At 42.9% G+C, this 14,780-nt stretch overlaps 1 protein-coding gene across 8 annotated transcripts in view; it reads right to left on the bottom strand.

Annotated features, from left to right (window-relative positions):
- ntng1a (netrin g1a) overlaps positions 1–14,445 on the bottom strand; it is a 95,901-nt gene extending 81,456 nt beyond the window's left edge. For all 8 annotated transcript variants that reach the window (XM_020041979.3, XM_020041980.3, XM_034289394.1 and 5 more), the window contains exon 1: positions 13,866–14,445. In XM_020041979.3, coding sequence (XP_019897538.2) covers positions 13,866–14,111 — 246 coding nt within the window. In that variant the 5' untranslated portion in view covers positions 14,112–14,445. The remainder of the gene's footprint in view (positions 1–13,865) is intronic.
- Between the last annotated feature and the right edge of the window lie 335 nt (positions 14,446–14,780).

Raw genomic sequence — 14,780 nt, 5'->3', positions numbered from 1 at the left:
TGAAAAAGTGTCTTTTCATTTTCTAAAAATATTACTGTAATCTCTGTTCGCCATTTTGTTAGAGAAACACTATCCACGTTCTCTTAAACTTATGGAATTTAATGAACAGAACGATAAAAAGGAAGTCGAATCTACTGCGAGAATTGTGTTTAGGAGATGTATTTCTAATGCACAAATGTATCTTTGCTAACATTAGTAACAGCTTTAGAGACGTATTCAAGACGACACAAGATGTTATCAATGACAAAACTATCTCTAACATGTACTGACAATTAAATAAATGAAATAACATTTTGTAACACAACCAAACTCAAAAGGGTCCAAGTGGGTGGGGCTAATTATCCACTCCAGTGTCTGTCAACTTCAACAATAGTCTATGCATTAACACGTCAAACAAATTGATGAAATAAGTTGTCCTCCTGTCTGTACAGTCAAACCGTAATCACAGATAATTTGTTGTCTTCTATTTGCTTATATGTGTCAATACATGTAGCACTGATAGAAGTGCCTGTTTAAAAGGCTGGATGGGTTGTTGCAGTGGGGATGATTGGTAGGCAAAGCCAGTTGACAAGGGGCTTATGGTGAAATCATGTCACCGTGGTGCTACATGGCGCTTTGACACACACACACACAAAGTCGTTCATCCATTCTTCGAAAGCAACCAAGAGTTCAAAAGAATTACCATCAATCCGGTGAATTAGAGGCTCCCTACAGGCAGGCCTTAAGATCATTACCGGCACACAGGTCTCTGGGGGACTCAGGAGAAGACTGGGTTTTCTTATCATTGTGACAGAAAATGAAATAATTCCCGATTACATTAGTGTTATTGCGTACAGTGTGTTAAGTGCATATTTAATTGAGGGTAAACTAATCATAATCATTTCTGCACTGACACTGATGATAATAAGAATCACAACGAGAAGATTATTACCAAGAAAACATGTCAAACCACAGTGATATGGGGGCAAAGCTGGTCTCTATCGATACACCCAGGATAATACAGGATCAAACCACTAGAGCTGGGGGGAGGGGGGGGGGTGGAAAGGCCCCATAAGACTTCAGTCACATGTGGCAATGAACCATTTCTCTTGCACAGCTGAACGGGGGAACATACTTCTAATCTTCCTCGTCCAAAAAAAAAGAGGAGAGGACAGGGGGGTGAGCGGTCATTGCCCTGGGATAACTTCTGACCAATCACAGTACGCAAACTTATTGAAACAAAATGTTTGCAAACTGTCCATATTACCCGGTGAAGCATATCCCGAAAACAAAACAAATGGACGCAATCCATGAACAATTGGTGACCATGCACCCACTTTCAAGTATGAATGAACATTTACACACACGTGACTCAGGGTCAGACCACTGCAGTTTCATTAGGAGAGGGTGAAATGTAACACACCATTATCAATTCCACCCCCAGTCTCACACAGGCAAGAGGGAGCATTCGACGAGAGGAAAAACACTACATTAGGATATCTAATTAGGATTATTAGTGGCGTAATTTATTAAACAGGGAATGAAACCAATTGCTTAGTCGTTTCTGAGCCAAATGAAAAACGAATTCAGAATTACTGACTGGCTGGCTCAGCAAAGAGCGAGGGACTTTCATAAGGGTTGTTTTATACACAGTCTAGAGTCTTGTATCAAGCCCTCAGAAAATGACAAGAGTGCAAATGAATGAGCTCTGTGAGGTTGAATGGCTGCACTAACCTCATGGTGAGCTGCTAAATGACTATGTAATGCAGTGTAGCTTAGCAGCAGGAGCAGAAAGGAGTATAAGTGGTTACAATGAACACTGATTAAAAATATAGCATCCACAAATGACTAGATGTGTACTGTAGTTCAGAGTGAAGTAGTCTCAACAAATTTGATTCAGTATCACCAGCATAGTAATGGCGTCTAATTCTACAGAACGGCTTTCAGGATGAACACATAATCCATTGCTTAATATGGCTCCATAAGCATCATTTGCATTCAAAAGTGCCAGTTTCGCTGTCAACACGACACCAAGCCAGGGAAACAATGGGAAGTGTTTTGACAGGAAGAGGACAGAAGGGAGGGACGAGTTCGAAAGAAAGAGAAGGAATGACTCATAATATCCCTCTATCCATCCATCCATACCAAATGAGATGGGAAAACAAAGCTCAGTAGAGGTATTTAGGAGAGTCTAAAGAAGCTTGATAACTTTGGCCCGTTTCCACAGAGACACTTACGCCTCCCTCAAGCACATCAGCTCCGCTGGTTACGGAAAGTACTGCCAATGGTGAGTCAGGGACAAAATACCCCGCAACGACTACGGACTCCGGACCAGCTTTGAGGCAACTGCCGAAGAGGCCTGACCAGATGCTGTGTGGTGGCGAGACTGCGAGAGTGAACACGTTCAGTTAACATTTAGAAGCGTTAAAGAGAGCCTTCAAAGAGAGCGTCCCGGAGCTATGTCGGACGCCTAGTTCATTTCCATAATCAGTTCATTTACACTCTCAGTGCGAATACAAACAGAGGCAGTCACATCATACTTCACCCAGTGCTTTGAAAGTACGGGATGCATTCAGTCACACGCAAACGTTTGGACCTCTTCAGCATGTAACACGGGGACAATTGGCTCTGTTTTGTACAGGGAAGAAATGTCTCCCCAACAATGGATTTCCAGCTGGTATAGCAGCTCTAATAAACTTCCCAGCAGTTATTATAAAGCCATAGGAAATAAAAGAGGAACAGCTAATTAGGACCGGCAAAGGGCTCTAGTCAGACAGTAACCTTAAGAGGACAGAATGAAGGCAGTTTAAATGCAACGTACAGCATGTCCTTCCTGGCCTCCCTATAGGGCCACAGCCCTGCACACACCGCAGGCCCATACTCAATTCACCCATTCCACTCTGTCCTGACCAGGGTGATAAAAAGCGAACCAATATCACAGGCAGCCGGCCACACGAGACCACGAGTTGGTCACTCCATCCCCTGGCTTAGGTGTTACGGCCAGGCCCCTCTCCCCCATATGTCGCGCTCGCCCTCTCCCTCCCTCTCTCTGTCTCTCCCATCTCCATCCCTTTCTCTGGAAACTTCCTCCCTCTGTCTGTCTCTTTCTCTCTCTCTCTCTCTGTTTAATCAAGCGGACTACTCATTAGAAGCAGGCTCTTGGGTCACTCTAAAATTGGGAAGATAGTCTCAGAGTCTCGCTGGTGCGATAACTGCAGATTTATGTCAAAATTAAGAGTTAATAGGTGCCCTGGTTTTCTGCTCTTTAATTAAGCAAAGCAGAGGTTTTTTTTTTTCTTCTTGTACGCTGACTACCACTGACTGAGCCTCCCTCCCAGGAACAGATGCAAGCCTATGAGGCAACTTGGAAACCCACACAGGAAATTTGTTTTTTAATTATAACCCAAGCCATTGTGTGAAAACTTTGTTTACAATTAAAATCTGCATAAACCCATAAGGGGTAATCAAATACAATATAATTTTACGGATGAAAAAAAAGAGAGAAAACAACAAATTCTATGGCTTTTGACTTGGTACATGTCAATCATTTAGATTCCAAAACAGCCCATCCAGCCCCCACTCCCCTCGGTATGTGGACAGCTGTGGAAAGATTATGCCGATGTCAAGGAACAAAATGCATCACTGATCAATTCCAGTCAAATGTCATTATCCATCGGAGGTCCAGTGCAGCAAAGTATTCAGCATTTGATTTCCACTTCTAATTGCATTGTTATTGATTTTAAATGGGCCCTGGCCCTGCCAGACACAACAGATCATTGTATTTCTTTACTGTCAGTCATGGTGATCCAAGGGCCCCTCTAAGTCTTTTCTTTGTCAGCTGTTTCACCTGGCCTGCCTCTCTCTCACGTCTCAGACAGCCAAGAAAAGAGCCTGTTGGCCAGCTATGGGGAGGAAACAACCTCAGAAAAAAACAACAGAGGAAAAAAGAAACAAAAATAAAAATGCTTCTTCTGCCGCTTTTCAAAGAGAATTGTTTCCTAAGAACGCTTCTCTCGGTTTCTCTCTTGAAAATGGGTAGAGCCATTAATTCTACACCATCTGTCCACTCCAAGTAAAAGAGAGGGGGGGGGGCTGGGTTTATTCGTTCAGCTGCATTGTGTATGTCGTCACTGGTCTGGCAGGTTGTATAGTCCACTGCCCATTTAGAGCAATTTACTTGTATATCAATAGGAAACTTCTCTCACTTGGGCAAAGTCACAGACCAGGAGGGTTGTCCTCAATTTAGGAAAATAAGGCTGACTTAACATCAATCTATCTTTAACCATGAACACACACACACAGATATTGTATAAACATACTACAGAGTAGATACTGTGTGCACACATAGGTATTAATTCCCTCACTCAATCTCTCTCACACAGACACAGACAAACACTTGCAATTCTTCCATTAGCTAGTTCATGTGTTTGAGATCGAAAGGCTGACTGGTTGAGATCAAAAAGAAAAAGAGCATCCATGCTGTCTTCTCTCAGCCTCTCCTCTTCCTTCCCACTGCCCCCCCCATCCCTCTCTCCATCCCCCCCCCCATCTCCCTCCATCTTCCCCCTCCCTCCACCTCCCTCCATGCCTCCCTTTCCATCCCTCGCTCCCACTACACAGTAGTCTGTGAACGGCTGCCATTGATTTGAATGAGGCGTGTAATCACTGGCCACTTAACATGCGTGTACTAATCTTTCTCCATACCCCATTAGCTGTGCATCCATCCACATACTAATAAATGGAGCTGTTTCATAAGCCCTTCTCATATTTACATCCATCAATGAGTCATCTTGATCCGTCCTCTCGATTCTCTGAGAAGCCATTCTGGGTGTGTGTGTGTGTGTGTGTGTGTGTGGGTGTGTGTGTGTGGGTGTGTGTGTGTGTGTGTGCCTCTGCCCATATGTGTGAGTACGTGTGCTCTGTGTGCTTGAGTTTGTACGCATGCATTTGGGTGCATGTTTTCTGTATACCTCTTGCTGACATGTGGTATATTGTGAAGTCAGTACCGCCTTCCTCCAGCAGAGCGGAGTGAACATGGCCCGTTAACACAGAGGGGACATCCGCCTCAGAAGCACTAACAGCAATTAACAGTCAATGGATCCCTAAGCCCTGCTTCAGAAGGCCCAGTGCTGTATCACTGCTATTCTTAGAAGCCATACACAGTGGGGGTTTCAGACCATCATTCTCCATGCGTGATGAACTGTGAAACGTAACAAAAGCCTTATTACCACAAGAGAGATTTGGGCTCACGTTGCATTAAAGAGGGAGAATGGAAACCCTTAGGAAAATGGAATATTTAAAAAGAAATCCCTGCGTCACAGAAATCTAACTGATGATTTAACCAAATGGTTTGCCAGCATTATTCATGCCTTCTATGTTCCATTGGGAGAAAAGGGCTGAACATATTTCCTTGGAGACAATATGGGTATTCAACTAGTCAACAGCAAGGCATGTCCAAGGCAGACAGTCACTGTAAATCTCTATGTTAATTCCAAGACTATAATGTGTATTTCCAAACTGATGAGGAATTGTTATTTTTTTAAATCACTGCTGCGAAAATAAGCCATGTTAGTGTCTTTTATATTCTACAGCAGATTATTTGTCATTCCATCCATGTGTACAGTCGGCTCTTTAGCCAATTTGGATAGGCATCACACTCCTGGTATCTCTTCTGTTCAAATATATAATTTGACGTTGAAAACAAGACAAGCCATACAGCAGAGATAATGGGAAATGTCTGCGGTTTGATTCTGTTGTCCGCATCACTCTCTCAAAAGACACCCTATTCACTTACATAGTCAAATATTTTTTACCAAATCCCTAAGGGCTGTTGCACAAAATGAACTATAATATAGGGACCAGGGAGTCATTTAAGATGCAGCCTCTTATATTATAGCAGAAGGCAACAGTACACTGATGAAAACCTGACAGACAGCATCATGGGAGAGGAAAGGAGGAAGCACTCTCTTATCTTGTTGTGGCAGAATTCGCCGGGATACTTCTTCTGTGTCTGACTGCTACAAGTTCAACCCAGGGAATCTGGTACATCAGGATATAACCTCAGAATGTTTGCCATTCTGCACAAATCTCTAGTTGCATGCCTGCAGTTCTGACCTGAAGACATGCAGGGATGAATAATAACAAATATTGAAACTTCTCCCCGATACGCATTTTCTCCCTTCTGCCATGCGCTACAATATCACTGGTACTCTGTACGTAAGTCCATTTTGATAAAAAAGGATCCATGACCACCAAAATAGGAAGTTCATAAGAGCACACGCTGCAAAGAAATTACTGTCAAAAAGGTTTTGATTCTAGTGAGTGGTGATTTCTTTTTATTTTGGGGCATTAAGTTTTCTGTATTTGAAAACCTTACCCTAAACGTATTCCTAATGCCAGTACTGTCGTGACTAATCTCAAACTTAAGTTAACCATAGCCGTTAAGCTTAAATGCAATTCTTAATCAGGCTTTGTTCATAGCGTAATAGTGAGTCATTAAGGACCAAAAGGACTTAGGATATGTTGATAGCAAATGTAATTACATCAATTTACATTCATGCACAACGTAATAGTGCTTCACAAAATAGTCCCATACGAACATAATCCCTGAGAGGTATGGCTGGAAGCTATTTGAAACTATTTAAAAACACGTTCACAGATAAAACGAGGGATATTTTCTTGGGCCAAGTGACCCTGCTAATTTCTGCTACCATATGCACTCAGATCTACATGTTTGTGTTCACTACATGGCAGGTGTCTCATTCCGCTGCGCCGTGTCCCATTTCCCCAGGGCACGTGGTCACGAGCAGTGCACTACATAGGTCATGGGGTACCACTTGGGTCACAGTTAATGTCACACCACTTAGACAGCGGACGCTCCGCCTCTTCTCTCCTCGTCGCCATGGACTCGTCCGGACGATGTAGACTTGTCTGGACCACACATGGCTGAGCTGGCAAGGCCCTGACACGCCATTAAAAGAGGATACGTGAAGATGTCCTATATGCACCTGATAATGGCTTTCTATCACGTAACACAGCCTTCCTGACCTGAGCGGTTGGATAAGGTACCGTAGGTGTCAGGAGAACGAATTAAATTATAGAAACACTTCTACACACAGAATTGACCAGTGATAACTAACCTTGATTTTTCAGCGGATCATATCTTGTATTGATTTGGGAGTAAATTAACTATTGTAAAGGCAGTGTCTGTGTTAACAACAGTGTTGACTGTGGGAGTATGATTGTGTCAGTTCACAGAGTGCAAATCCCAGCATGCTCTTCTGCAGAATAGAAAGTGTTTTGTATCGGTGTTTAATATCTGTGTTTCATATCTGTGTTTCATATCTGTGTCCTACACAACAACATATGACATACCATTTTTTAAACAAATCCAATCAGATATAGATTTTATTTTAAGTTAAAATGGTTTAGGCGTCTCCAGACAATGTTTTGACCTGGCACTCATCTGAAAACAGTTTACAGGTGAATTAAAACCTGTCCTATTTTTGTCTGAATTTCAATAGGAAGTACACAAACTGCAACTCTGAAGGCATAATGTGAAATCCAGGTAGGGTTGCAACATTCTAAACATTTAAAAATAACCCCACTTTAAAAAGGAAAGTGAATAAGCAGGAAGTATCCTGAAAATGTGCAACCCTACTCAAAGTCCTAGACACTTTTTGTAAGGAGAGCCAGGCCACTTTTAGAAAGGAGAGCCAGGCTTCTCAGTATAAAGGGTTTAATAATATGAGAGACAATTGCATTCATCTCTTTATCACTGAGAAAGTGTCAGAACTTAAAACACTGCAAAGCATGGACCCACATTCACACTGGACCAGTGTTACATTCAGCACTATCAATGCTGATTCAACACTGGATTGTTTGCTGTTGTTACGGTCAAGCTTGCCACCTTCAGCCACACACAATGCTTTTGCTCAAGACGTACAATTGAAACATGAAGCTCGTAGTCCACCCCTAAACCTAATGGTCTGCGTGTGACCTTAAAGTCTGGTCAAGTTCTGGTCAAACATTACACTCTCAATATTATTACTTAGGTAATATGATTGTGCTTATTGCACATTTTGGTTTTATTTGCCTATTGTGAGATGTGTTTTGGGGAAATCAAACCGTTTCAAATCCAAAAGGATCTTGTCTGTGCAGTTTAAGATAACCTGAGAAAAAACACAATCAAACATGTTTTGTTGTAGGTTTTAAGTGAATTATGTACACATAAAATAAATGTACTACTGTAGATGACGTTATGGTACATTGATTGCTTGTTTGGGGTAATCTAGATAGTGATCCTAAATCAAACCATTACTTACAACTACCAACTCTAAGGGGGAAATGAAACAAACATGTTGTTCACTTTGAAGTGCTGGGAGTGGTGATCCAGAACTCTCTAGTGGTTCAGTACAAGTATTTCAACAGGCCATTGATTTGGTTCAGGCTGACAGAGATGAAAGAGAAAACACATAAATGGATAAAGTCTACTTAATACGCGTCTGATGTTCAACAGTTCTATTGAATAAGTAATTAGTTTTTCAATGCTGTTAAAATGCTAATATTATCCAGAGTCCAGCCTCGTTTAAGGATGTCAGCACTTTTGAAAAGCTTCTTTGTGTGTCTTATTTTCCAGTCCTCCCCTCGTGAAAGTAGAATGAATAAACTATTTGACTAAACCAAACGTGACCGTTTGTCTGAGAAACAACACTGCAGACCCAGGTAAACCCTTTCTCCCTCACTCCCCGTGAATTCAGTCAAGCTGCATATTTAACTCTGAAAAAAAGGCATATTGTTGCTGACAGCACACTGGTTTCTTCAGGAAATGTCATGTGTGAGCCTCTTGAGGGATGGCAGGGAGCCATAAGGGGTGGCAGACTTAAAACAACCCCTGTCAGACTGAAGAGCTGGGTAATCATGATCAGTTGAGGGAAAGGTCACCATTGTATATCAAAATACAAACCAAGCCGAGCGGCACTCTCTCATTGGTTAACAAAACATATTTACTGATGCTTGAGCCGTACCGGTCTAGACGCTTTCACATCACAATTGTCTACGTTTAGAAATACAATAATCATTTTCCGATGCCATTTCTCAGGTATTAGAGCAGCTGATTAAATGAGTGAATGGTTAAATGAATGGATGGATGAATACATGATCACCTATATCATTTTCTGTCTCACAATATTCGAATAGATTGTTCTCTTTCTCTAGTGTCCATCAGTCACATGAGATAACCTGGGCTGTGACATGCTGTAGTATGTACCCTTATTGCACGCTGAGTCAATAATGAAGAACATGCTATATTAGTGAGATGCCTTTGTCCCTGTCTGTCACCTAGAATTACAGTTAATGACCTAACATCTTATAACGTTAGGCCAGCTGGTGCCTGCTCGGTACAGAAGGCCATTTTAATCATCTCAGTTGTTGTTTCCTAATTTAGTTTTGATTGGCTATTAAATCCATCACAGCAATCTGGAAGTCCAGTTCTAACCATCATCAGCACTTCCTGGTTGTGAATTGAGGCAAGAAGCAACCATTAATGATGGACATTTCACATTATTTTAAAACTCCACAGCGAGTTGTCAAACCAACACAAAATGTAACTTTGCTAGCTATCCTTTCCGATTGCACCAGCCAATGTGGGGGGGGGGGGATAACCATTGACAAAGTATATAAGAGAGTAGAAAGTGGCTAAAGTACTGTTGATATTAATAAGAGATGCCCTGAGATGTCACAGTCCAATGGAGATCCAACTATATTGATACATAGTTATCGACATAGGCGCCGGCCACTGAATTATTTCATGCCCAGTTAGTCACGGTTTCTTGACCAGTCATATTACCTAAAATGCAGAGGGCAGTGGTTCACCGAATACACTTCAGTTTTGCAAATCTCTGGTGGTTTATGGGAAACCGTGCAAGAGAAATCTAATATGTGCCACAATAGAACAGATTCAGTTACAAAAAAGGGCTTTCTGGTGAGAGTTGCATTGATCGGGCCTGGTTTTGTTGAACTTCTGTGCCTGTTATTGCTACTAAAGGAAGGGAAACTAGCATAAATTAGGTAGGGAAACTATCTTGATACACCAACAAATACAATGTAATTCAAAAGCTTGATGTTGTATTAAATAAATATATATACCGCATATCCTTGTAATAATGTTACTATAAATTATTTATATACATAACCCTGTTATTTTGTGGTAATATTACCCCCTTTGTGATGCACAATCCGTGTTTACGGTCATGCCTCATCGCAGCAACTCAAATGTTCGGGAGATTCGATCAGAACATTTCCTTTCCAATCACACTTCGCCAAGCTCATTTAAGCATTCAAAAAGAATACCTCACAGAAGTAGTAAAGTATTAATTACTTTTTGAGTATTTGAGTGACAGAACCCATGCCAACACACACACACAGTAAAAGTTATTTAGTTTATGCAACATGTGTTTACCTTATCCTGTACGAAAAGGAAAAAAGGATTAAGACCAATTCGCAGGAAGATTAATGCAAGTATAAAATACTGCAACTAATTAAAAATGCTTAATCATGGTTCCTCTCTACTTGAAGATACCACAGGCCTCAGAAATCCCAGTTGATGGATGAAATAAGCCGGAAATCCAAATTCCTCCCACCATGTTTTCTAGGAAACCCTAGCAACGTAGCGTTCAGAGCAAGTCATTCCATCTGAATATCCTATAAAACCATGAAAAGCTCTTCGGAACACTCCCCACCTTTAAACCCCTCCAGAGATATGCGACTGAAGCGCCAACTTCTCACACTCCCTGCCCTTTCCTAGCTGTCGCAGGCAACTCATAGTCCATAACTAGAGGGGACAGAGAAATCTAATATCACGGCAGAACTGTGTCTTATAGTTCACCAGGGGTCAAGTTATTGCTCCGGCAAAGGTCACTGGACTGCGAGTGGAATAAAAGGCGTCTCAGAGTAGATGATGGGCCTGCATCGGATTATACACACGCACGCACTGGCGTACACGCACAATCTGGCTGGCTGCCAGGATCGCTGACCCCCGGGATGATGACAGGAATCTCAGATCAGCATGCTCTTATGAACAGAGCACCACATCCGGAGGACTTTCTGTCTATTTCTCTTTCAGACTCTCTCTGTCTCTCTATATCTTTCTAACCCTGTCTCTCTCTCCTGGTCTCTCTCCTGGTCTCTCTCTCCTGGTCTCTCTCTCCTGGTCTCTCTGTCCCGGTCTCTCTCCTGGTCTCTCTCTCCTGGTCTCTCTGTCCCGGTCTCTCTCCTGGTCTCTCTCTCTCCCTGTCTCTCGCTCTCCCTGTCTCTCGCTCTCCCTGTCCACAGGCAGTGATGTGGTGCCTGACAACTCCACAAACACACAGGAAGCAGACAGGCAGTCCTTGAATACTAGGGCTAGAGCCGGCTGTTGCCTGCAAGCTGCGGTATATGAGCCCAAATCAATTAACAGCCATTGAATTCTCAGATAGCCTGATGCTAATGGTAATTGCCCGAATACAGAGTGATCATACTCATAATAAAAACTGCTATTACCATCAGAAGCAGTGTATTGGCATCACAGTTCCAGCCATTTCAACAGTAATTGCTCAAACATTGATTTACTGAGTCCTGATACTGCCAAGTACATGTAAACCAACTACAAAGAATGAATGGCCCCGAAGAGAGATGATTCATTTTCTGATAACATTGTGGCTGTAATGTCCTTGTTGATTTGTGACTGGTGGTCCTGAGGCAGAGTGGGGAACCAGCTAATGAGTGACGTGGGGTTGTTAGAATGAATGACTCCACTCGTATAAAGGCCAGTGGCGTCACTCTGACAGCCAGCAGGAAAGAAAGTTTACAGAAAAAACAATAGCTGCGCGAATGCTAACTTTAATGCAATGAAAGATCACTGGACTATAAAATACGCAGCAAGGAATAGAATGAGATTATTGAACCACTGGCTATGAAATTAAGCGAACAAACAAACGTATACACACACACACACACACGCACAGAGAAAACATCTAACTAAAAATGCAATACTCCTCTGTCCAAGTCTGGACCAATGCACAATCAGGGTCAAATTGAATCAATTAGGGTGCTCACTACCTCAAGGGGGTTGGGGAAGATTACCCAATTTTGACGCTGACCCAAAGATGAAGCAGCACAGCCATTTTAAAGGCAACCTTGGGAGCCTGTTATGGAGTCAGCGTTTTCAAATGTGCCTCTGATATGTCTGGCTGAATAATGTATCCTATGAATAAAACACATTGGCTACAAAACATATTGAATAATTCACTTTTCAAAGCCCCTGAATACAAGACATTAGCTCTGCAGTCACTGGGCATTTTATTCATAGACCTAGTCACCCCCAACCCCACCCACCCTCTCTTTCCCTCCCTTTTTCTCTCCTTCTCCATCTCCCCCTCCCTCCCACTCTCCTCTTGGCTGACAGTGGCTGTCTATTTGTATTCATCAACTCACTACTTTCTTGGAACCTCTCACTATTTATCTAAAGAGCTCTTGAGTGCTATTTGTTCTAATGTAATGTTTGATGGCTTGGTACACATACACACTAAAAAACACACACTCAAACCCCAAAACAGATCCATCTTTGAATGCCAGCGTGTCACAAAATGAACCTGTCAGCTGTGATTTCCAAAGCTGAAGAGCCCAAATGAGGAGGAGGCCCTTGTCTAATTAAATACTTTACCCTATACACCCCTTTACAAAAGACAGGCGTGCCGCTTTATTCCTGAAAGCAACGTGCTAACTTTCAAGTGGTTTTCTCTTGCATGCTGATAATTTCCCAATGCTAATGACACTACATTTTACACAAATACTCTTTTAATCAGCATCTGTGTAAATCAACGACTACCAGCAGAAGAGAATGAGTGCATATGGAAAGCTAAGGGTGTCAGTGTAATCCCAAAAAACGCCTGAATCACCTATCATAATTTTTTCATAGCAAAATTAATTTAAAAAATTGACATTGATGTGCTTTCATTTGTCACATACATCAGGGCATCACTGCTAAGCCAGCGTCAGGACACATCCATGTCAGTGTGCATTTACTGTAAGAGGTTAGAAACTGCTAGGCTGAGTATCAGTCACTTGAGCTTCCATGACATTCTCTGTACTCCATGTAATATGCCTAAGAGTCTTCAGTCTGACAGCTATCCTCCAATCACAATGATTATGCAAATATTTCTCACGCTCCAAAGAATGCTTTGGTATCCATGAGGTTTTGTTTGTTTGTCCAGAACAAACCAGCCTGTCTCAATTTGCTAATGTCTACATTTCAACATAAGCCTAAACAAAAAAAGCATTCAATGGAACACACAAAAACATCTTAGTTGTAATTTTAAGCCTCACAATATTCAAACTTGCCTAGCTAACATCTGAACGTTTTGTGTCATTACATTTTTTAATGTTCATCCCACCAGGTTTTCTAATCCCAATGCTTTGCATGTTGCCTTGAAAACAATATTGTTTTTCCAACAAACAATGATCCAGCAGCATAAACATAAATCAAAACGTAAATCAAACATAAATCCAGCAACATATTGTTGCTATTACTGAACGGCCAGTTTCTTTGTCAATAGCAAGAGACTAAACAAACTGTTACTAAGACTAATAAACTGCAGTGAGGTGACTATAAATGCCAAATGTCTGCTAATAGAGCTACAACTTATTTTATTTTTATTGATATATTTAGATTAGTTCCCATTACTTAAACCAGCAGAATATAAACGAGATTATGAATTCAATACAAATGTCCATGAGTCAAAAGCCCCATTTGTATGTGTACATAACTACAGTGGGTTTACAGAAAAGGAATGGGCCTGTCGGGAGAGGAGGTAAAGGTACACTTAAAAAAGAAAGGAGCCAAAACTTACCAGGGCGCAGTATGTCTCCGGGGGATCTCCACAGGTGATGTTGGGCGGGTCCACCGAAACCTTTAGGTACTTGGTCATGTCCATAGCCTCGGGCTGGCAGGCCATGTAATCCCAGGTGAGTCCGTCATCTGTGTACACCTGAGACTTGCACACGTCGTAGTGTCCCCAGGCTGCGGGGTAGTGCTGCATGGTCTGGCACACACTGGCCCACAGAGCCTGCAGCATCAACACCAAAGGGAAACGCATCGCTGCTCCCTCTCAGACACCTGGGGTCTCCAGCAGAAATGGACGGCCGCTTTCTCGACGAGGAATCCCTCTCCTTTCCCTCTCCCGAATCACAGGGGCCGAGGGAAAAGGCCTGGGCCGGTGAGTCTACGAAATAATCCAACCTTTGTGGAGACAGGAGCCAAGGAACTGTGGCAGCATGCCAACCTCCCTGTTAACAGCTTGGTGAGGGGGAGACGAAGGGAGCGACAAAAGGAAGGGGGGCACCGCTTGTTTTGGTCCGGAGTTCTCTCCCTCCGTTCCGAGCCTCTCCCCGGTGTCTCTCTCTCTGGCCGTGCGGGAACGGGGGTGGGGGGGGTTGGGGCGGGGGGGGGATGGGACACGGTACACTGAGGTCACGGCGCGACTGGCCTGTCGACCAGATAAGAAAAGGGGGAGAGGACGGAGGGAGGAGGTACAGGGGAGGAGAGCGGCGAGAGGCGATAGCTAAGAGCCGGAGGCCCTGGAGGAAAGCAGCCTTTTGACACGCCGATGGAGAGATGAGTGACAGGCCGTTCAGCTTTGTTTGCCGTCAATCATGCTGCAGTTCCAACCCGCTTCTGCACCCAGGGCTCTGTAGGGAACAAGGAGAGGAGAGGGTGAATGCCCGGCGTGCGCCGACGCGCATGCGTATATGCGTGTGCACACGCG

This window comes from Esox lucius, chromosome 21 (genome assembly GCF_011004845.1).
Source record: "Esox lucius isolate fEsoLuc1 chromosome 21, fEsoLuc1.pri, whole genome shotgun sequence".
Lineage (NCBI taxonomy): Eukaryota > Metazoa > Chordata > Actinopteri > Esociformes > Esocidae > Esox > Esox lucius.
This window is presented reverse-complemented; position numbering and strand designations above follow the sequence as displayed.